General features: G+C 46.4%; 1 protein-coding gene across 1 annotated transcript in view; it reads left to right on the top strand.

Moving 5' to 3' along the window:
• LOC140429418 (solute carrier organic anion transporter family member 3A1-like) overlaps window positions 1-24735 on the top strand; it is a 485186-nt gene that overhangs the window by 398299 nt on the left and 62152 nt on the right. The window contains exon 5 of the mRNA XM_072516369.1: window positions 10216-10380. Within this exon, the coding sequence (XP_072372470.1) occupies window positions 10216-10380 (165 nt within the window). The remainder of the gene's footprint in view (window positions 1-10215; window positions 10381-24735) is intronic.

Genomic DNA, 24735 nt, shown 5'->3' with positions numbered 1-24735 from the left:
GCATTTTGGAGATAGTGACCACAATTCCGTGACTTTCACTTTAGTAATGGAGAGGGATAGGTGCGTGCAACAGGGCAAGGTTTACAATTGGGGGAAGGGTAAATACGATGCTGTCAGACAAGAACTGAAGTGCATAAGTTGGGAACATAGGCTGTCAGGGAAGGACACAATTGAAATGTGGAACTTGTTCAAGGAACAGATACTACGTGTCCTTGATATGTATGTCCCTGTCAGTCAGGGAAGAAGTGGTCGAGTGAGGGAACCATGGTTGACAAGAGAGGTTGAATGTCTTGTTAAGAGGAAGAAGGATACTTATGTAAGGCTGAGGAAACAAGGTTCAGACAGGGCGCTGGAGGGATACAAGATAGCCAGGAGGGAACTGAAGAAAGGGATTAGGAGAGCTAAGAGAGGGCATGAACAATCTTTGGCGGGTAGGATCAAGGAAAACCCCAAGGCCTTTTACACATATGTGAGAAATATGAGAATGACTAGAGCGAGGGTAGGTCCGATCAAGGACAGTAGCGGGAGATTGTGTATTGAGTCTGAAGAGATAGGAGAGGTCTTGATCGAGTACTTTTCTTCTGTATTTACAAATGAGAGGGGCGATATTGTTGGAGAGGACAGTGTGAAACAGACTGGTAAGCTCTAGGAAATACTTGTTAGGAAGCAAGATGTGTTGGGCATTTTGAAAAACTTGAGGATAGACAAGTCCACGGGCCTGACGTGATATATCCAAGGATTCTATGGAAAGCAAGAGATGAAATTGCAGAGTTGTTGGCAATGATCTTTTCATCCTCACTGTCAACAGGGTGGTACCAGGGGAATGGAGAGTGGCGAATGTCGTGCCCCTGTTCAAAAAAGGGAATAGGGATAACACTGGGAATTACCGGCCAGTTCGTCTTACTTCGCTGGTAGGCAAAGTACTGGAAAGGGTACTGAGGGATAGGATTTCTGAGCATCTGGACAGACACTGCTTGATTAGGGATAGTCAGCACGGATTTGTGAGGGGTAGGTCTTGCCTCACAAGTCTTATTGAATTCTTTGAGGAGGTTACCAAGCACGTGGATGAAGGTAAAGCAGTGGATGTAGTGTACATGGATTTTAGTAAGGCATTTGATAAGATTCCCCATTGTAGGCTTATGCAGAAAGTAAGGAGGTATGGGATAGTGGGAAATTTGGCCAGTTGGATAACGAACTGGCTAACCGATAGAAATCAGAGAGTGGTGGTGGATGGCAAATATTCAGCCTGGAGCCCAGTTACCAGTGGCGTACTGCAGGGATCAGTTCTGGGTCCTCTGCTGTTTGTGATTTTCATTAATGACTTGGATGAGGGAGTTGAAGGGTGGGTCAGTAAATTTGCAGATGATACGAAGATTGGTGGAGTTGTGGATAGTGAGGAGGGTTGTTGTCGGCTGCAAAGAGACATAGATAGGATGCAGAGCTGGGCTGAGAAATGGCAGATAAAGTTTAACCCCGAAAAGTGTGAGGTTGTCCATTTTGGAAGGACAAATATGAATGCGGAATACAGGATTAACGGTAGGGTTCTTGGCAATGTGGAGGAGCAGAGAGATCTTGGGGTCTATGTTCATAGATCTTTGAAAGTTGCCACTCAAGTGGATAGAGCTGTGAAGAAGGCCTATGTTGTGCTAGCGTTCATTAACAGAGGGATTAATTTTAAGAGCCGTGAGGTGATGATGCAGCTGTCCAAAACCTTGGTAAGGCCACATTTGGAGTACTGTGTGCAGTTCTGGTCCCCTCATTTTAGGAAGGATGTGGAAGCTTTGGAAAAGGTGCAAAGGAGATTTACCAGGATGTTGCCTGGAATGGAGAGTAAGTCTTATGAGGAAAGGTTGAGGGTGCTCGGCCTTTTCTCATTAGAACGTAGAAGGATGAGGGGCAACTTGATAGAGGTTTACAAGATGATCAGGGGAATAGATAGAGTCTACAGTCAGAGACTTTTTCCCCGGGTGGAACAAACCATTACAAGGGGACATAAATTTAAGGTGAATGGTGGAAGATATAGGGGGGATGTCAGAGGTAGGTTCTTTACCCAGAGAGTAGTGGGGGCATGGAATGCACTGCCTGTGGAAGTAGTTGAGTCGGAAACATTAGGGACCTTCAAGCGGCTATTGGATAGGTACATGGATTACGGTAGAATGATGGGGTGTAGATTAAATTGTTCTTAATCCAGGACAAAAGTTCGGCACAGCATCATGGGCCAAAGGGCCTGTTCTGTGCTGTATTTTTCTATGTTCTATCTTCAAAGATCAATACACATGCACCCCAGGTCTCTCTTTTCCAGCAAACTCTTTCAAGTAAATGTTGCCTCTCCTCATCCCTTCTGCCAAAATGCATCACCTCATTCATATCTGTATTAAATTCCATCCACCACGTTTCTGCCCATTTTGCAAGCCTATGTCCTATTGCAGGCGGTTCAGAATGTCCACACGGTTTGCCACAGTTTGCCTCCAAGTTTGTTATCATTAGCAAATTTTGAAATTTTGCTCTGTATTCCAAAATCCAAATAATTTTTGGTCTTTTATTTATGTTTCAAACAAGGATTAGCTCAATTTCCAAATCTGCACCTTACCCCACCTTTGGATAAGTGCCGAATGTTTAATAAAATATTTCTGTAGTGTTCTTTTCTGATTAAGACTCTTGTGAGTATTACAAATTGGCCTTGCTATTTTTTCGCATCCAGATGTACCACGTGGCAATTTGCAGCAGCAAACAATTTAAGATGATCAGTCAAGCCTGTAAAGTGGCTCATTTATACTTCCTGGAGATGACATACATTCATTTCTAGGAGAACATCACTTTCTGAGTTACAGTCATCTCAGGCATCCCTTCAATCCATTCTATATAAATGGCCTCCAAGACCCACAGATTGAGGGAAAGCCAATAATAGGCTGGTTAACCTCCAGCCCCTTAGAAATGGATCATCTCCTGCTTCCATGTTTCAAGCAAAATAAGAAAAATATTGCCATTAAAGCTGAATATGAGTGGTAAGCAGTCCAGAGATGGATTTGTGACCTTTTAAGTGCATACTGCTTCAGCTAGCAAACCACTTCAGGAACGTTGGGCTACGCATAAAACCTTCCTGGAACTCCAGCGCTGAAACATTCAGCGTGTGTCCGCCTTCCAACTAAATCAGCATATTTTGATGTTTCATTTTCCAATAACAACATTGATGAGTAAGTGTTAAAAAAAAGAAACCCTTTTCTGTTCCCTGTCAAAACTTTTGGTTGACATTTTTTGATATGGACCATAACGCAGTGTATGAATCTTATATCTAAATAAATATATTTGTTTAAATATGTAGTATGCATGGAAAGATCTGATAACATTAAGCTTTTTCGTGCGTAAAATATGAGCAAATATGTATTCAATAAATGGAGGATTGGTACAAACCTGATTGAATTGTTTGGATTTTGCAATGAGGAAAGCAGCTCAATCTGCCGTTTTTAAGTATTGCAAGCATTTTTCATAAAAGGAGGATTTACATTGTGACAAAGTCATTATAGCGGGAAATTTCCCTTTTAGCTCAGAGTAATAGAATGTTCTTTTGAAATGTGTACGTGAGTTTTATTGGTACAATATACTGAGGAAGTCTTCCCTTTAGGGTGTCTTCACGTGAGGATAGTTGAATCGCTTGTGAACGAGTATGGATGTAATGAAACCTGTGAACTCTCCAGATAACTATGGCGGCTTCAGACCTTTCCCTCAAATCTCTAAAACTCAAGAATCAGGTTAATGTTATCAGATCTTTCCATGTACAATTTTACATGTGCGACTGCTTCCGTGAACCACAGATGTGCAAAGTGCCCCCAGGAACATCAGGGCTACCACGACATTTGGGCTCAGGCATGGATCCCTTTTGACTCCACAAAAGATTCAGGCCAATAAACACACAAATAAACTCGGATTGTTTTCGTTGGAAAGACGGAGGCTGAGGGGAGTCCTGATTGAGGTCTACAGAATTACGAGAGGTATAGGCAGAATGAATAGTCAGAAGCTCTTTCCCAGGGTGGAAGACTCAATTACACGGGGACTCAGGTTCAAGGTGAGAGGGGGAAAGTTTAGGGGAGATGTGTGGGGAAAGTTTTTCATGTGAGAGGGTGGTGTGTGCCTGGAACGTTTGCCAGTGGAGGTGGTGGAGGCGGGCAGGATAGCAACGTTTAAGATGTATCTTGATAGACACATGAACGGGTGGGGAATGGAGGGATACAGATCGTTTGGGCAAGAAGTAGTAAGTCTAAATAAGGAATCTGGATCGGCGCAGGCTTGGTGGGCCGAAGGGCCTGTTCCTGTGCTGTAATGTTCTTTGTTCATCGTTCAATGTTTCAGGTCAAGGACCTGTCTTCAGAATAGTGTTTCTCTCTCCATAGACACTGCCAGACCTGCTGAGAATTTCCAGCGTTTTCTGTTTTAATTCAGTAAATTATATTCTTATCATGGGCTGCAGTTATGAAATATATAAGCGTGACAATAAAAAATATGTGCGTTGCTTAGATTTAAATTAGCATGTTTAGAAATCTTTTGAACTGTTTAGCAGAGTTGAAATAATGCCTGTCAGTTTTTAACAAAAAAATTCTAATGCAGAGTAGTTTTATTCCTTTCATGTTGAATAACGAACAAACATTTTTTTTACTACCATAGAGCCTGACAAGTCAAAACTTAAACCAGCAGAGCTCTTGCCGACAGGAGAACAGATTTTGATGATAGGGTTGCTATTCCGTGAGATGCAAAGACTTTGGAGAGTTTACACAGCTGGCCCTGCTGGCAACATAAATGTTGCTGTCAACAACAGAGGCTACTATCTTTTGTGGCCAAGAGTATGCTGACTCCCTTAGCCCACTGGACATACCACCAGCTTAACAGAAGCATTATAAAAGAAAATATAACACCAGGCCACATAAGGAAATGTTAGGGTCAGATGAACAAAAGCTTGGTCAAAGAGGTGGGTTCTAAGAAGTGCCTCAAAAGAGAAAAGTGAGATGCAAAGAGGCATACGGCGGGAATTCCAAAGCCTGGACCTGAAGACACGATTACCAATGATGAAGCAATTATGATTGTGAGTGTACAAGAGGACAGAATTAGAGGAGTGCAGATTTCTTAGAGGGTTGTGGGGTTGGAGGAGATTGCAATGACAGGGTGGGGGGGAATGGCCATGGAGGGAATTGAAAACAAGAATGAAAATTTTAAAATCAAGATGTTGGTTGATCTGGAGCCAATAGAGGTCAGTGAGCACAGGAATAATAGGGGAATGGAACTTGCGAGTTAAGACATTGGCAGCAGAATGTTGGATTACCTCAGCTCTACAGAGGGTAGAATATGGGAGAGCAGTCAGGAGTGCATTGTAATATAGTCGAGTCTAGAGGCAATGAAGACATGGATGAGGGTTTCAGCTGCAAATGTTTGAGAAGGGGTGATGTTGAGCGACGTTACAGAGTTGAGAAAAGGCGATCGCAGAGTTGACATGAATATGAAGTCAGGAGTTCAACTCTGGAACATATGTGACAGCAAGACTGTGATCAGGCTGGCTTAGTCTCAGACCATTACCAGGGAAAGGGGTGGGGTTGGTCACTAGGGAACAGAGTTTAGAGCAGGGACCAAAAATAATGGCCGGAGTCTTCCCAATATTTAATTGAAGGAAATATATGCTCATCAAGCATTGGATATTAGATAAGCAGCCTGATTCTAAGCAGCAGGAGTTAAAAGAGGTGACGGTTAGAGAGAGCTGGGTATCATCAGTGCACAAGTGTAAACAAATGTAATGTCTTCAGATGGTGTCACCAAGGAACAGCAAGTAGATGTGAAATGGAAGGGGCCCAGGGATAGATCAACAGAGCATACACTGGCACGAGCAAATAAAAGCTTAGCTAAGGTGTTAGGTTTTAAGGTGTGTTTTAAAGAAGGAGAGAGAGTAAGAGAGAGAGTTAGAGAGAGAGAGGAAGAATAGTATTCCAGAACTGAAGTGGCTGGTGAGTGAGTGAGGCAGCACAAGAAGTCAGAATTAATTGGAGGAATGCAGAGCTTTTGGAGGGATATAGGGGGCGGGATTCTCTGATCCTGAGGCTAAGTGTTGATGCCGTTGGAAACGCCTACAGGGGGCCAGCACGGCACTGGAGTGGCCCACTCTGCTCCAGCTGCTGATCCCGATGTCAAATGGGCGCCGCGGGGTCCATGCATGTGCAATGGTACCGGCGCCAACGCGCGCATGCGCAGTGGCTCCCTTCTCTGCCCTGGCATCGATGCAACATGGCGTAGGACTAAAGGGGCCAGCGTGGAAGAAAGGAGGCCCCCAGCCTGAGAGGCTGGCCCGCCAATCGGTGGGCCCTGATCGTGGGGCAGGCCACATGGGAGGACCCCCCTGGGGTCGATCCCCCCCCCCCACAGGCCGCCCCTGGACCCTTCCACGCCGAGGTCCCGCCGGCTGAGAGCAGATTAGAACGGCGCCGGTGGGACTCAGGCCTTTTGTAACGGCCGAGAATCAGCGGGGGAGCCGCGTAGTGCGGCCCCCAACCGGCGCCACGCCGATCACGATTGGCGTCGATTCTCCACTCCGTGGAGAATGGCGTCGGGGCGGTGTGGCGCGATTCGCGACAGTCGCGGAGAGAATCCCGCCCAGGACGCTGGGAGGTTGAAGAGTTGGTGAGGTGTGAGGCCATGGAGGGATGTGAACGTGAGATTGAGAATTGCCAGCATTGGTCCGCGAGTGCAGGAGTGAAGGCTGAACAGATTTGATGCAAGTTAGGATGTGGTCAGTGGAGTTTGGAAGATCTGAAATGTATGACAAAACAGATGATTTCAAGTAATTTTGATGTTGTAGAATCAGTGATGTGTATTGAACAGTACCCAGAATTGTGGTATCAGACTTCAGGGGCGAAATTCTCCGTAATCGGCACGATGTCCGCCAACCAGCGCCAAAAACGGCGCAAATCAGTCCGGCATCGCACCGCCCCAAAGGTGCGGAATCCTCTGCATCTTGAGGGGCCGAGCCCTCACCTTGAGGGGCTAGGCCCGCGCCGGACTGATTTCCGCCCCGCCAGCTGGCGGGAAAGGCCTTTGGTGCCCCGCCAGCTGGCCCGGAAATGACATTGCCGGGCGGCGCATGCGCGGGAGCGTCAGCGGCCGCTCACGGCTTCCCCGCGCATGCGCAGTGGAGGGGGTCTCTTCCGCCTCCGCCATGGTGGAGACCATGGCGAAGGCGGAAGGAAAAGAGTGCCCCCACGGCACAGGCCCCCCCGCGGATAGGTGGGCCCCGATCGCGGGCCAGGCCACCGTGGGGGCACCCGGAGCCCGCCCGCGCCGCCTTGTCCCACCGATAAGAGAGGTGGTTTAATCCACGCCGGCGGGACAGGCATTCTAGCAGCGGGACTTCGGCCCATCCGGGCCGGAGAATCGCCGGGGGGGGGGGCCCGCCAACCGGCGCGGCGCGATTCCCGCCCCCGCCGAATCTCCGGTGCCGGAGAATTCGGCAACCGGCGGAGGCGGGATTCACGCCAGCCCCCGGCGATTCTCCAACCCGGCGGGGGTTCGGAGAATCTCGCCCCAGTTTCTAATTACATATGGATAGTAATAATTGAAGAATTAACAAAATTCTCCTTAACTCTCTTACATTGAATACTTTCCCACACTCTGACAAAGCTCTCTATGAATCATAATTGAGGTTAATGAATGCAAGAACAGCCAAGGAAATGAAAAAGGCATTTATGCATCTAAGCTTCTCTCTCTCTCATACCACGAGGGAGATATTTTATATCTAAATTCGTGTCTTCACAGTCTCTCAGCTGTGCTATTTGCATAAGAGAATGGACTCAGAGCAGGAAATAATTAAAGTGTATTATTGCTTGACCGGTGGAGTCTTTGGACAGGGTCATCTCCTGGCAACAGCTTCTCCCTAAACAAGGCAGCAGCTGTGCCACCATGTCAGTCATGGTGGAATATTAACATGGCAGCTGGTGCTGTACCTGCTTCAGATTAAAGCATTTCAAATCGTTTTACTTTCATTCTTAAAGCAACAACCATTAAATGTGCACCAGTCACAATAAGCACTGCACTGATACCAACCAACATCTCACTCATTTTACTTTGTGAATGAGGTAAATATTCTTGCCCTTAATTGACGATTATTTGACTTTGGTGAGCTGTCCCTTTATACTTACCACAAATACACCTGTTTCTTTGGACTTTACTGTTCTGAATTTCGACATTAACCAGAAGATAAAAGATGTATTTTTACTGAGACAAAATTGAGTGTTGAGCAAAATCAGGACGGGGCACCAACTGTCACACAAAGTAAAAAAGGACAGTAAAATAGAATAAAGCAGTGATAGACACTGATGATGCCTGAGTACTACTGGGCATTGTTTATTCTGCCTTTGATGGCACAGTTATGTTGTTGAAGTGACCGTGTAGTAGTCTTGACTGCTTTTGGCAGCAATACCATAAGGTAAGTGAGGGGATTGTGATCCATCCAAACCCACAAGAATAGACTGACTCCCCCAGGCCTCCCTGGAAGTGTGTAGCACATGAATACCAGTGTAAATGGCTGGCTCGCTCTGGTAGCGTTGGCCATCAGTGTTTTCAGGCTAGGGGGAGGCTCAGTAATGCATTCTACCCAAAACAAGCCAGCATCGTTCTTCCAGAGCATCAGGAGTGCCACTAATTGGACATGCTGATTCTCTGCACCTGAACCTCTGACCTTCACTCCATCCCATGAGACTATTAACTAGAGTTAAATGTATGAGATGAGATCTGTTTGAAATGTAAGTTGCAACAGGTCGGAACCGACTAGCTGCATGGAGGATGTTTTCCCTGGCTGGGGAACCTATAATGAGGGGACAGTCTCAGGGCATGGGGCAAACCATTTAGCACTGAGATGAGGATGGTGAACCTGGGAAATTCTCTACCACAGATGGCTGTGAAGGCCAAGTCACTGAATGTATTCACGAAGGAGATAGAGGGCGGGATTCTCCGACCTCGCTTGTCCGCCGACCAGAAATTCCCACCCGAGGTCAGTGGACCTTTACATGGTCCGCTTTCCACCCGTGGCGATCTTGCGTCAGGTGCAGCCGAAGAATCCAGCCCTGATATATTATAGAGTTTAATGGCATCAAGGGGTACGGGGAGAAAGCGAGAATATGGCATTGAGATTGGGGATCAATGTTGGGAAGCATGTTTCCCGGGGTGTTTGTTCGCTATAACCTGTTTTGATACATGTTTGTAATAAAATACATTGAAAAAAGAAAGAGATTGGGGATCAGCCTTGGTCATATTGAATGGCAGAGCAGGCTCGAAGGGCCGAATGGCCTAATCCTGCTCCTAGTTTCTATGTTTTGACGTTCAACGTATTTAGCATGAATGGATTCTCTGAAAACAAACTCCACAGTCTGGAGTGAGGTTTCAATTGCAGGCAGTAAGTATTAATTTACAAGTAGCATTCTGGAGTAGGATTCTAGATTACACCTGCCATTAATTTTTTGGTTGTAGATAATTGCTGTCAGGGTGAAGCATTAATGCTTGTATAACATGCTTACTGTGTGACACCATTTCCTTGGCTTTTCCTTTTGACAGGCTGGTAGTGTGGTTTCCAACTGTAAGTTTTAAATTCAATAATTTAGGCCGAAGCAACCTTGAATGACAATCCCCAGTATAACCATAGCCTGCCCATAACAAAGCTTATAAAATAATTTCTAAACTGCAGAGAGGAATTGTAACCACAGGGAGCCAGGACCTACCAGACTTGTTATCATTACCGGTAAGTCTAGATTTTGAAACTTCAAGAATGCTACTCTCCCACAGGGATCAATCAAATTAAAGGCATATTTGACTTTAAATAGTGAATGAGTAATGTGCTAGGAATGTTTCTGAAAATTTGATGGGCTGACATTGAAGTTACAATACAGTTTTTGCTTTATTTCCAAGACAGTGATGTGAGCACTTTGAGGTTGCAGTGTGTTCCCTAAAGTCACCTCTTATAGAATTAAATGCATTCAATTCCTTTCCATTGTAGTGGAAATTCCTGATCACAGGGGAAATTATTTCTTGCATTGGAGTAAGAAAATACTCTTCTGACTCTCGGTGGAAATTCTTTGTGTTCTGGCGCCATCTGCTGTTCACAGTTTTACAGTGTAATTTAACTGTGTCTGAAGCAATATTTTTCTTTTTAAAAAATAAATGTTGCTAACTTTTCTCATGTACCTTTTTCAGCAATCCCACAAGTAACTAAGCAGCTCCTGATGAATCCGGTATTTACCTGCGTCGTGCTGGCGGCCTGCATGGAAGTTGCAGCTATCAGTGGGTTTGCTGCTTTTCTGGGCAAGTATCTGGAAAGCCAGTTTGGTCTCAGTGCTTCGTATGCCAACCAATTCATAGGTAAGATAATTAATCTCTCATTTCTGATCCCATTGTCTGCAGGCTAAAATTATTTTTGGTACAAAGACAGCAGTGTAGTACATACAGAGATATCTGAAATTGCTTTAGTGAGTCCAAGTTTAGCTCAGTTGTTTGGACAGCTGGGGTTCGCGCTGCAGAGCGAGGTCAGCAGCTTGGGTTCAATTCCCCTACCGGCTGAGGTTATTCATGAAGGCCCCGCCTTCTCAATCTTGCCCCTCGCCTGAGCTGTGGTGACCCTCAGGTTAAACCACCACCAGTATGCTCTCCCTCTCAAAGAGAAAACAGCTTATGGCCATTTGGATTGATGGTGACTTTACAATGATATAATACGTTGTGCATATATCCCCATGTAGCATATTAATACGTATTGTACAGTGCACTTAGAGTCAAATGTATTTTATGGCAGGGCGGCATGGAGTGGATGCGCACTCTTCATTACCCATGGAATTCACTTAGGAATGGTCAATTCCTAAGTGAAAGAAAGTTCCCCTGACCGAATCCAGCTGGACTTGCAGACTCTGGTCAACTACTAGCTCTCCAATATAGAGCTCCTCCCCTTCTCCACCAAACAAGTCCCGGAGCTTCCCGATGGCCAGTACACTTCGTGAGATCAAACTATTGTGGGCGGGACAAAGTCTCACATGGCTAAGTGGGTTCTCAAACCCATTTAACCATGCTGACACCAGATCTAACTGGCTCCTAGGGCGAAATTCTCCAGTATCGGCGTGATGTCCGTCGACCGGCGACAAAAACGGCGCAAATCAGTCGGGCATCGCGCCGCCCCAAAGGTGCGGAATCCTCCGCATCTTGGGGGGCCCAGCCCCAACCTTGAGGGGCTAGGCCTGCGCCGGACTAATTTCCACCCCTCCAGCTGGCGGAAAAGGCTTTTGGTGCCCCGCCAGCTAGCGCGGAAATGACATCTCCGGGTGGCGCATGCGCGGGAGCGTTAGCGGCCGCTCACGGCATTCCCGCGCATGCGCAGTGGAGGGAGTCTCTTCCACCTCCGCCATGGTGGAGACCGTGGCGAAGGTGGAAGGAAAAGAGTGCCCCCACGGCACAGGCCCGCCCGCGGATCGGTGGGCCCCGATCGCGGGCCAGGCCACCGTGGGGCACCCCCCCGGGGCCAGATCGCCCCGCGCCCCCCCCAGGACCCTGGAGCCCGCCCGCGCCGCCTTGTCCCGCCGGTAAGAGAGGTGGTTTAATCCACGCCGGCGGGACAGGCATCCTAGCAGCGGGACTTCGGCTTTCTGGGCCGGAGAATCGTGGGGGGGTGGGCCCGCCAACCAGCGCGGCCCGATTCCCGCCCCCGCCAAATCTCCGGTGCCGGAGAATTCGGCAACCGGCGGGGGCGGGATTCACGCCAGTCCCCGGCGATTCTTCGACCCGGAAGGGGTTGGAGAATCTCGCCCCTGGTATCTATTGACCTCCCCAGGGAGACACCAACCGGGCACAGATTAATATTGGTCCACAATCAGAATGGCACCTGGGGGTCTCCCAGGCCATTGGAGGCCCCTCGATAATCAAGAGTAGGGCAGGGTGGCACTCCGGCTCTCATCCTGGCATTGCCAAGGCTCCCAGGTGTCACTGCCAGGATGGCATTGTCAGAGGTCAGGGCCTGAGTGTATGAAGGGTGCGGAGGACGGGGGGGTGAAGGGCGCTATGAAGGGGCCTCCAGAAGATTGGGGGATGAAGGGTGGGGTCCTGGAAGGCGGGGGTGCCAAAAGGAGTATGGGAAGGCCAGAAAAGGGGGTGCTCTTAGCGACCCCATAGTGGGGTGTCCTCATTTGGGGGGACGGGGGGTGTGGGGTGATACCCACGTGTGTGGGGGTGACATTTCCTGTGGGGTGTGGGGAACACTCAAGCTCACTTAGAGATCAGGGCACCCTTTCAAAATGGTGGTCTAATCTCTGAGGAGCCGCTCTGGCCAGCAGGTTCTGCTCCACAGGCTCGAAAAGTGACTAAGTGTGGTTAGATAGCAATGGAGAACTCGCTGACAGAGCCGGGGAGAAACTGCCAGCCACACCTGCCTGAAATGGCACTTCAAAGCTTTTTCATTAGATTGCGCTCTAGAAGTCTAATGATGACCATGAAACCATTGCCGATTGTTGTAAAACCGACCTGGTTCACGAATGTCCTTTAGGAAATCCTTGCCTGGTCTGGCCTACATGTGGCTCCAGATCAACAATAATGTGGTTGATTCTTAAAGGCCCTCTGAAATTAGGGATGGGTAATAAATGCTGGCCCAGCCAGTGATACCACATCCCGTCGGTCTTCTGAACTTCAAGTGAGCTCTTAAATCAAGTAAAATATTCCATGGCTCTGACAAAGCCTCACAGATAATGAGCATGGGTCAGAAAGCTGGGCCCCCAATCTTAAGTTTTACTGAGGCCCGTTTTACCCCATAACCGTGAAGATAGGTTCAGATCACATAAATGCATACTCGCATTATATGAATGTCCTGAGGGAATAAAAGAATGACTTGGCGCCCATAGCTGAGAACACGCATTAGACATGTCTAGAAAGCTGGACAGCAACAGCACTCAAATACATCCAGGTTTAGGCCACCATTCAGATTTCTTTGGTATGTTGAGGATGATTGAATACAATCCGAAGGGAGTAAGTATGCAGCAGATCAAAGGCAGGTTCAGCACGAAGAGGAAGAGAGTGACAGTGAATGAGATGATTTACAGGCAGGAAGACTAGATTAACTCGATTAACCTCATGTGGCTGAATAAATTTGTATTTCTAACAAACTCCCACATGGTGTCACTCCAGTAACACACTTCACATATTGTTCACTCAAGTTGAACTGCTGCGTTTCAGTCTCTGTTTGCATATTTAATGTTTCCTGTGTCAGTACTCTTATCGTATCTTGTGTTTGCAAAGTTCTAGCTCCCTGTATTATTAGAATTGTATGTATTCTTTCTGCTGTATCTCATTCTCACTTGAAGTGGGTAATTCTTGCTAGATAACTATTCCATAGGCCTTATGACCTCAGCTAAGTGGCTATAAATGTGAGTCGAGCTGATTGATTATGTGCTAATTGAGCATGGAGACATCAGAACAGAATCTGATCCTAGGGTGGCATGGTAACGCAGTGGTTAGCACTGCTGCATCATGGCAGCGAGGACCCGGGTTCGATCACGGCCCCGGGTCACCATCTGTGTGGGGTTTGCACGTTCTCCCCATGTCTGTGTGGGTCTCACACCCACAACCCAAAGATGTGCAGCGTAGGTGAATTGACCACTCTAAATTTCCCCTTAATTGGAAAAAAATAATTGGGTACTCTAAAAAAAATTTTAAAACAAAGAAAAAGAACAGAATCAGATCGTGTCATCACCTTATGTCCAATCTCCAGAGAAGTTCTGCCATTGAGTCGATTCTGCTGGTGATTACACTATTGACTCTGACACTGTGCTCTCTCTGGAAATTTGATCAGCATCGAATCAGCTGAAGGGATGTTGAGAGACAGTCCATTGTATAAAACTTGTCAACCATCTTTTCCATTATCTAGAAACATCGCTGCTGTGCAGCTTTCCTTGTTAAAGCTCAGAGCATGTCTCTAATGGTCATGCAGCTTTCCTTGTTAAAGCTCAGAGCATGTCTCTAATGGTCATGCAGCTTTCCTTGTTAAAGCTCAGAGCATGTCTCTAATGGTCATAGCAAAATGACACTGGCACCTCGCCTGCTTCTGAACGCTGCTTGGCTTCAGTTGAAAAGTCAGTATCCTCAAGACGAGTTTGGATGTGCTTTGCCGTGGCCCTTCCCAGTAGCTTTCTTCGGTAAATCAGTCGGAGATTTGGTTGGTCATTATTTGTGGCAGACTGGACTCTTTACCCGGTTAGTGGACCATGATTACCACCATGGACCCTTTCAAAGCTAGGCCACTGTGGCTGACTGATTCCCCCCACCTCCTCCCTTGCCTCGGGATGTTGTTTTGCTGGAGCATCTCAATTATTGAGATCACCTGACTCAGAACAACTCCCTTGCATCTATGTAGCTTAGTATCGCACCATAGGAAGCATTTTCCCTCAAGCCGTGGGGAAGCTATGGCTATATAATACAGGCATTTTCATTATATAATAACCAGAATTTCACTGTACAGCATTGTTATTTTGCTGTAAATTGAGTGTTTTCAAATATGTGTTGCATGCATTTCATCAACACCTCAGGTCTCTGCCTTAAAATTAACTGTTTCCTCAGAGACCTCGATCTGATGCTGTTCTGGGGAATATGTCTCTAAGGCAGATGCAGTTCAAGAATTCTCAGTTCCTGATCTGAGATGCACTGAGCAGTGAGGTACCAAATGGAAACTATAACCTCTTCCAGCAGGAGGCAGAGAAAATCAGTTGGGAAATGAAAGTCATTACTAATGGTCCATGGTGCTCCACAGCAACCAGCAATGGGGAATTTTGGCAAGCATTTGAGAGGACGTAGTGCTCTTAGCCTAATGGCTTTAGAGTTTCCTAATGAAGGGGTGCAGTTTGAGATACTGCGACAATCATCAAAAATATCTTGAGAAAGAAAAATGAAAACAAATTCCTCATGTTTTCTGCCAAATGCTTTGCAATCACTGCATTTGTTGGCTATTTCTGACTAGATAGCATAACAATCTGCTCTCAATACTGGATATAATAACTGTGTCACAATACAAATAAAATAACAATCTGTATAAATAATTTGGATGCGGGGACCAAATATAATATTTCCAAGTTTGCTGATGACACAAAGCTAGGTGAGAATGTGAGTTGTGAGGAGGTTGCAAAGTGGCATCAAGCGATCTTGGACAGGCTGTGAGTGGGCAAGAACATGACAGATGGAATACAATGTGAACAAAGGTGAACTTTTCCACTTTGGTTGAAAAAACAGAAAAGCAGAGTATTTATTAAATGATGAGAGGTTGGGAAGTGTTGATGTCCGAAGGGACTTGGGTGTTCTTGTTCATGAGTCCCGAAAAGCTAGGTTGGGAAGGTTAATGTGTGTTAGCCTTCATTCTAGGGAATTAGAGTACAGGGGTATAGATGTCTTGCTGCAATTGGACAGAGCTTGGTGAGACCGCACCTGCAGTATTGCATACAGTTTCGGTCTCCTTATCTAAGGAAGGATATACTTGCCATAGAGGGAATGCACTGGGGATTCACTAGACTAAGCCGAGGATGGCAGGATTTTCTCATGAGGAGAGCTTGAGGAAATAAGGGCTGCATTCTCTAGAGTTTTGAAGAATGAGAGGTGATCTCGTTGAAACTTACAAAGTTCTTACAGGACATGGCAGGGTGGATAGTATGTCTCTCCTGGCTGGTGAGTCCAGAACAGGCTTGTCCAACCGGGCCCTCAGTGTGGCCCGCGTGGCCACTGGTAGAAATGCCAGTAGGACATGTCTGGGTGAATTTGAAAATTTCTGCCGGGGACTGCTGCTCCAATCACGATTGAGTCTATCAGAGGCAAATATGGGAGAGAAACAGACTGTGATTGGAGGAGCAGCAAATATTGGCAACAATGAGTATGGGAAGATAGAGAGAGCCTGGACCCTGCTCACCACGCTTTCTCATTCCCGTGGCTCTGACAACTTCCACCCACTCCTGTCCGGCTCCCGGTGTTTTGGTCCGGCTTTCGCCAAATCCCCACGCTTCTTCTGGCATTCCTCTGCTTCGTGGTGCTCACTTCAGCGGGCACTTGTGTTCAGGCTTCAGGCTTCCCTTCAAGTCGCTCTTCCACTCCTCCACTGCCTCTACCTCGCCGTTTTAATGAGGATGAGTGAGTGTGAGAGTGGGTGGTTGAGTGTGAGGGTGGGTGACTGTGTGTGTGTGAGGGGTGAATGTGTGTGTGAGGGAGGAGGAGGGTTAAAGGGGAGGGATAATGTGTGTCTGGCTCACTCTCTGTCAGGTTCCGCTTCACTCTCACCACCACACACCAACAGGGACTCTCGCAAGCACTCAGGATGCGTTCATGTGAGTGAGTGAGCACCCTGAGACTGTGAGTGAGCTAGACACCCATTCTCACCCTTTCATACTCATAATGGTCATCTTTATTTATTACCCATTTTTAATGATCAATTTATTATTGTGGCAAGTCTTTTTCTCAGTAAGTTGTTTATTTTCCTACATCAGTTTAAAAAAAAAAAATCATGTTTAATGTTGTGTCAAACCTAGGGCGTGATTCAGCGGCTTTGTACGTTCCGATTCACCCACGGCCCGGGATTCACTGGCCTCCCCAGCAGGACATCAACCGGGTGCCCTTTGGTACAGGCTCACACAGTCATGAACCCCCCATAATGGCACCTCGAGGGGTCTCACTGGGGAGTTGAGGTCCCCAGGTGATGGGCATAAGGCAGGGTGGCACCCTGGCACTCCCCCTGGCATCTGGGCACCTTGGCACTGTCAGGCTGACAGCACCACCATGATGCCAGGCTGGCAGTGCCAAGGTGTCCAGGTGCCCATGCCAAGGATCGGGCCTGGGGTGCCCTTGCCCATAAGAGGCGGGGTGATGGGGGAACTCGAAGACCCCGGAAGAGGTACTTTGGGTGAAGTGAGGGGGGGGCCTGAGGGGGGTCGAAAGATCGGGGTTGTCTTTAAAAATGGCGTTCAAGACAGGGATTGCGAGATTCCTGGATATTAATGACATCATGGAATATGGGGATATATAGTAGGAAAAATGGTGTAGAGGTAGTTGATCAGTCATGATTTGTTGAAATGCGGGGCAGACCCGATAGGCCGCATGGCCTCGGAGCTCCCGTGTTCCAATGGTCCTAACAAATCAGATATTTCACAAGCATCTCAATTTTTTCCCTGTTAGCCTCTGGCCGTCAGGTCAGAGGAGTTAGGACAGCTCGCTCTGGATGCCCTCTGGAGACAATTAGTAGGTTGGCTCGAAGAAAGAAAGGTTTGCATTTATATAAAACCTTTGACAATGACCAGATGTCCCAAAGCACTGTACAGTCAATGAAGTATTTTGTAGTGTCGTCACTATTGTAATGTAAGGAATGTAGTACGGCACAGCACGGTAGCACAGTGGTTCACACTATTGCTTCACAGCGCCAGGGACCTGGGTTCGATTCCCAGCTTGAATCACTGTCTGTGCAGAGTCTGCACATTCTCCCCGTGTCTGCATGGGTTTCCTCCGCGTGCTCCAGTTTCCTCCCACAAGTCCCCAAAGATGTGCTTGTTAGGTAAATTGGACATTCTGAATTTTCCCTCTGTGTACCCGAACAGGCGCCAGAATGTGGCGACAAGGGTATTTTCACAGTAACTTCATTGCAGTGTTAATGTAAGCCTACTTGTGACACTATTTAAGATTATTATTATTAGCAGCCAGTTTACTGATACAATAATATCCCACAAACATCAGTGTGATAATGACCAGATAACCAGGTTTAGAATGCTGATTCTGGCATAATTATTGGCCAAGATATCAGGGATGATACCCTGCTTTTCTTCCACACCCACCTGACTGAGTACGGGACCTGTTTAATATCTCATCTGAAAGACAGTACCTCCAACAGAAAAGCATACCTTCAGTACTGCACTGAAATGTCAGCCTTGATTATTTTGTGTTCAAGTCCTGGGGGAAGCACATGAACCCAGACCTGGTGACTGAAAGACAAGAGTGCTATGAACTAAGCCCCACTGGTCTCTTTTTGTGTGAAGCTGCATTAAAGATTTAAAACATCACCTTGTGTACGTTTCTGGGCTCCCGGCTACTATTTACACTGGTCTATCCGGGGGCGCTGACTTCATCCCTTCAAGGGGATGTTACGCTTCTCTTTGGGATGGTGAGGGAATCAAAGGGTATGAAGATAGCCCGGAAAGGTGGAGATGATATAGAAGATCATCCATAATCATATTGAATGATAGAATAGGTTTGAAGAGCCAAATGGCCTCTTGCTGTTCCTATGTCTTCTATTTTCATTCAGCCAACCAGCCTCAACGGTATAGAATCATAGAATCTTTACAGTGCAGAAGGAAGCCATTTGGGTCATCGGGTCTGCACCGACCCCCCGAAAGAGCACCCTACATAGGCCCAATATATCGTCCTATCCCTGTAACGCCACCAAACCTTTGGACACTAAGGGGCAATTTACTATGTCCAATCCACCTAACCTGCACATCTTTGGGCTGTGGGAGGAAATTGAAACACCTGGAAAAAAGCCATGCAGACACGGGGAGGAAGTGCAAACTCCACACAGTCACTCAAGGCCGGAATTGAACCCGGTCCCTGGAGCTTTGAGGTTGCAGTGCTAACCACTGTGCCACCATGCTGCCCAAAAGTCAATTTTCTTTTTTTAAATTTAAAGTCCCAGTTCTTTTTCTCTCAATTAAGCATGGCCAATCCACATCTTTGGGTTGTGGTGTGAGTCCCACGCAAACACGGTGAGAATGCGTAAACTCCACACGGACAGGGCTCGGGATCGAACCTGGGTCCTCAGCGCTGTGAGGCAGCTATGTTAAGTAAGGTCCTTGGACAGAGGACGTGCAAAGTCTCAACATAAACTCTGACAATGGGTGCCTTCATAAGATGACGGCTTTAGCCTTTTACAAAGTCCAATGGAGACAGGCAACACAGGCTGGGGCTCAATGGGCTGGATTGTCTGCATCGTGGCGCCGGGAATGCAATTCGCGATCGGGCGGAGAATCGGACATTATGCGCAAATCGAGGTTTGCACCTGTCACCGATTCTGGAGCCATGGTCCGGTCCCTCCCTGGCAAGCGGAGTGCCCAGCGGCGGCAGGGGGCATGCAAAACCGGCATTTGCATGCATTTAACTGTGATTACTGAGTTGGACACTTCATGCTCCACCCTTCCTCTGCCCCTCTCAGGCAGAGATCTTGCGGGAACAAATTATAAGTATTTACAAAAGGGGAATGGGCGCCATGACTGCGGAGGGGGAGCGGGAGGCGAAAATAACACGAAAAAAGCGTTGAAAACTGTTAGGCTTGCTGGGGGTAGCTCCCCGGGCTGGAGGTAGTAGCGGGTAATGACTTGGTGCCAAGTGCGTGAATTTGAGGTGTCTCCCCTGTGGCATGGAGCAGACTGTCATTGCTGCAGTCTGTCTTTGAAACACACCCCTTTGGTGCTACTTACAGACTCCTCACAATGCTGAGTGCTGCTGCCTCTGTCCTTTAAACTCTCAGAAGGCCTCTGGTCATCTGGGAGCCCCCGCAGGCCATCCCTCTGGACATGTACATGGGGATGTGGTGGTGTAATGGTGTTGTCACTGGACTAGTAAACCAGAGACCCAGCGTAATCCTCCAGGTTCAAATGCCGCCACTGTAGATGGTGAAATTTGAAATCAATAGAAATCTGGAATTAAAAATCTAATGATGACCATGAAGCCATTGTCAATTGTCGTAAAAACTCATCTAGTTCACTAATGTCCGTCAGGGAAGGAAATCTGCCACCCTTACCTGGTCTGGCGTACATGTGACTTCAGGCACACAGTAATGTGGCCTCTCGTGAGATTTGCAAAGGAATCTCACGATACCTCGCAATCTGGATCTCGCAATAATTGGGAGTGATCCAAATCATATTTTAAAAAGTCATTAGGCTCATTTAAGTATGTGTTCGCCAGATTCGCCCGGCACCTGGGACTTAACGGCTACGTCTGGGAGACCTCTTTCACCCAAACATGGAGTAGGTGTAATGGCACTTGGGGGGGGGGGGGGTGCTCCCAGACTAATAGGGACCTAGCGTGGTCAGGGGCTGCGACCTTGGCACCTCCACTGGCACCCAGGCACCTTTGCAGTGCCACCTGGCCACCCTGGAACTCCAGCCTAACACTGCTAGTGTGCCATGATGGCGCTGCCATCCTGGTGGGGGGGGGGCCTTGCCAGGTGGAGGGCGTGTTCCCGGGGGGCCTCCCCAAGGTTTTTGGGGGTAAGGGGTGTCGTCGAAAATGGAGGGGGGTGCCTGAAAGGGGCGGGGGAAAGATCAGGGCAGCCTTCCAAAATGGTGCCTCAGTCTGCGAGGAGCCTTTACGGCTCGCCATCAGGAAACCTCTATAAGTGCCGCCTCAGTGGAGAGAAACTCAATGAGGCTAAAAAAATGGCAAAGTGACTTTGCTAAACGCGCTTGAAACCAGGCATAGAAATGTTATATTGAATCGCACCCTTATTCTCCCAAACAGAGAATCCTGCCCAATATTTCAAGAACTCAATTCCCAGCCTGTTCAACAGCTATCCTGGGCCTGCTGTAAACACGCATTAGGATAGGTGCATGAAAATACCAGAACAATAATCCCCCCAAAAAAGATAATCTTGGAATTTTCCACAAACAGAAATGTAATAATGGCCCAGATAATTGGTTTTGGTGGTATTGATTGAGAGATAGCTAGTGGGTGGAGTGCCTTGGCTCTTCTACAAAATAATTCCATGGAATCTTTTGCGCCACCCAAGAAGTCAGATGGGATTTATCACCTCATCTAGTGGTCCTGATATGGAGCCCGGCCCACCAGGACCACAAGCCGATATATTGAGTACACACAAACCCTGATTTTCAATTGACTGTGACCATAAGATATAGGAGCAGAATCTGCCCATTTGGCTCATCGAGTCTGCTCCATCATTCGATCATGGCTGATATATTCCTCATCCCCATTCTCCTGCCTTCTCCCCATAACCCCTAACCCCTTATTAATCAAGACATCCCCTTATTAATCAAGAACACCAGATTTGTGCTTGAGGTTCTGTTACCGACAGGGCTACAGACCAAGAGCTGGAAGATGGAATTAGACAGAATAGTTATTTCTTCGAACTTAAGAACTAGGAGCAGGAGCAGACATTTTAGCCTCTCGAGCCTTCTCCACCGTTCAATATTATCATGGCTGATCTCATCATGGCCTCAACTCCACCATCCTGCCCGTTCTCAGTAACCCTTTAACCTATTACTAATTAAAAATCTGTCTAACTCCTCCTTAAATTTACTCATTGTTCCAGCATCCACCGCACTCTGGGTAGCGAATTTCACATATTCACAACCCTTCGGGAGTAGTTTTTCCTCAAATCTGTTTTAAATTTGCTATCCCTTACCCTGAGACTATGATCTCTCATTCCAGAATGCCCCACAAGAGCAAGCATCTGCTCCACGTCTACTTCATCCCATATCATTTATCATCGTATATACCTCAATTTGACCTCTCCTCATTCTCCTAAACTTTAGAGAGTATCAGCCTAAACTGCTCGATCTCTCTTCATAAGACAAACCCCTCATCTGGAATCAATCTAACGAATCTCTGCTGAAACGCCTCCAATGCCACGACATCCTTCCTCAAATAAGGGGACCACAACTGTGCACAGTACTCCAGGTGCGGTCTCACCAGTGCCTTGTACAGTTGCAACAGCACTTCCTTACCTTTATGCTCTATTCCTTTAACTATAAATGCCAACATTCCAGTCACTTTCTTTATTATCTACTGTATCTTTGAGGAAGAATACTTTGCAGAATTTCCAAATATGTGCTCCTGGGTGGTATGGATATGTTCCAGGAGAGCAAAATCAGAAAAATTCAACTGTGAAGCAAGAAATCTGTGAGGAACGTTTGGGGTTGCTTGAACACTACTACTACTATGTGGAAAGAAAATAGTTCAGGCATACCGTCACTGACAATATTAAATAGTATGCAGACAGTAACTTCATAATAATGCTTCCAAATAAACAGGTGAACAGGGATGATATTTAAATTAATATCAAGTACATTTAGAAACAGATGTTAAGGATAATTTCTTAATAAGTGTTAAGAGTATTCTGTTGGGTTGGGTACCAGGTAGAAACAGTGGGGTTATTTGAAATGCAGCTGAATGCTACCCTGGAACATTTCGGATACCTATGGGATATGCTTTGATTGGCTCAAAAGGGTTTGCTAATTGGTAGTTCTCTACATCACACAAAACTCCTGCTAATTAAGCCCATGCAATCCTACTCGGATCACAGGCAACATTTAAATGTTACAGTCAAGATGACAAACATTTATGCTCTTATCGCAGAGATCAAAGGCTACTCAGCGACCTGCAAGAATCTAATGTCGCACTGTTTCCAATCTAGCTTTTGATGATGAGAGGGAACTCAAAAGAGTGGAAACAAAAAAGACAAAAGTGCTCACATGTTAGACAAGTTACACAATCCTCTACAAAAATGGAAATAAATGCCATAGGTAATATTTTGTAATGTGCAGTATTTTCTCAAATCTGTCCCTTCTTCTCAGGGTTCTGGCTTATATTTCTATCAGTGCTGCAGTCCCCAGAGACCTCAGCCAAGGGACACTTGACACTTGATTTGTTACGCAACTGTCTGACAAACTTGATTTAATTTGTTGAGGAGGTAACAAGAATGGTCATGAAGGGAGGCATGTTTGATGTTGTCTACTCGGATTTTCGCAAGACTATTAACATGATCCCACATGGCAGAGTTGTCTGAAATGTAATAGCCTATTGGCTTCAAAAGAAGGTGGCACTGTTATGGGCCAGAGTTTAGAGAACCCCAAAGTGTATCATGGAGTTCACCTGACCCACAACTTTTAATAGATTGTGGTATGGGGAGCACATGGCCCACTCTACAGTGTGGTACAGCAGAAATGGAAAAGTATTTTTTAAAGCAAAACAATGTTTATTTTTGGACTCAAGTTAACCTTTTTAAAACATACAGTGAACATCTTAGCAACCATCAATTCACATACAACCCCCAAGGAATACACCACTAAGTAATTCTTAATAACTTTCCAAACAACGTCCAGAAGACAAAATAAACACCTTTTAACAGAAGCACATCAGGTTTACATTCCCTACTGAAAACATTTATAATTCTGAATTCACCAAATGATCAAGAGATTGTCTTTTCATGGTGGAGAGAACAGCAGTACACGTGCTTTGTCTGGCTTCAGCTCCAACACTGAAAACAAAACTAAAACACACCCTGCAGCAAACAGCCTAAATGAAAGTAAAAAGCTGACAGACAGCCCAGCTCCACCCACACTCTGACATCATTGATAAACACCCATTTCTTAAAGGTACATTTATGAAATACCCATTTCTTAAAGGTACTCTCCCATGACAGGCACATTTGGTACAATGTTGGCTCAGTGTCAACAAACAAAGGGTAATGATCAACAGGTGTTTATGTGACTGGAAAGCTGTTTCCTGGGCCTGTACAAGACTTTCTGTGGTATTTATCAATGATTTAGACTTAAATGTGATTCAGAAGTTTTTATATGGCATAGAAGTTGGCCATGTGTTGACAGTGATGAAAATGGTTGAAGACTACAGGACAATATCAATGGAGTGGTCATGTGGCCAGAAAAGTTGGTAATGCAATTCAGTTCAGAGAAGTGTGAGGCAATGCATGTTTTTTTTCATTTGTATATGGGACGTGGATGTCGCAGGCGGTGCCAGCATTTGTTGTCTATCCCTAATTGTCCTTGAGGGGGCAGTTAAGAGTCATCCACATTGCTGTGGGTCTGGAGTCACATGTAGACTAGACCAGGTAAGGAGGGCAGATTTCCTTCCCTAATGGACATTAGTGAACCAGGTGGGTTTTTACAAATATCGACAATGGTTTCATGGTAAACATTAGACTTTATAATTCCAGATTTTTATTGAATTCAAATTTCATCACACATTCATATATGAATATACAAACTTATAAACTAGGAGCAGGAGCAGGCCACTCAGCCCCTTGAGCCTGTACTGTAATTCAATAAGAACGTTGTCACCTCAACTTTATGTTTTCGCCTTCCCCCACAGCCTTTCACCACCTTGCTTTTCAAGAATCTATCTACCTCTGCCTTAAAAATATTCAAAGATTCTGCTTCAACTGCCTTTTGAGATAGCGAGTTCCAATGATTCACAACCTCCTGAGAAAAGAAAATTCTCCTAAGACCATAAGACGTGGGATCAGAAGCAGGCAAATCTGGCCTTCGCGTCTGCTCCACCATTCAATAAGATTACAGCTGATCCGATATAATCCTCAACTCCACTTCCCCACCTTATCCCCATCCCTTGATACCCTTACCAATTAAATACCTGACTGTCTCAACCTTGAACATACTTAACGACCCAGCCTCTACAGCTTTCTGCGGTAAAGAATTCCACAGATTCACTAGCCTCTGAGAGAAGAAATTCCCCTCATCTCTGTCTGTAATGGGTGATCCCTTACTCTGGAATTGTGCCTTCTCATCCTAGACTCTCCCACAAGGGGAAACAACTGCCCAGCATCTACCCTGTCAAGCCCCCTGAGAGTCCTAATTGTCTCAATAAGGTCACCTCTCATTCTTCTAAACTCCAGGAGTATAGGCCCCATCAACTTCTCCTCATAAGTAAATCCATCGATATGCAGGATCAACCTAGTGAACC

Source organism: Scyliorhinus torazame, chromosome 9 (genome assembly GCF_047496885.1).
Source record: "Scyliorhinus torazame isolate Kashiwa2021f chromosome 9, sScyTor2.1, whole genome shotgun sequence".
Classification (NCBI taxonomy): Eukaryota; Metazoa; Chordata; class Chondrichthyes; order Carcharhiniformes; family Scyliorhinidae; genus Scyliorhinus; species Scyliorhinus torazame.
This window is presented reverse-complemented; position numbering and strand designations above follow the sequence as displayed.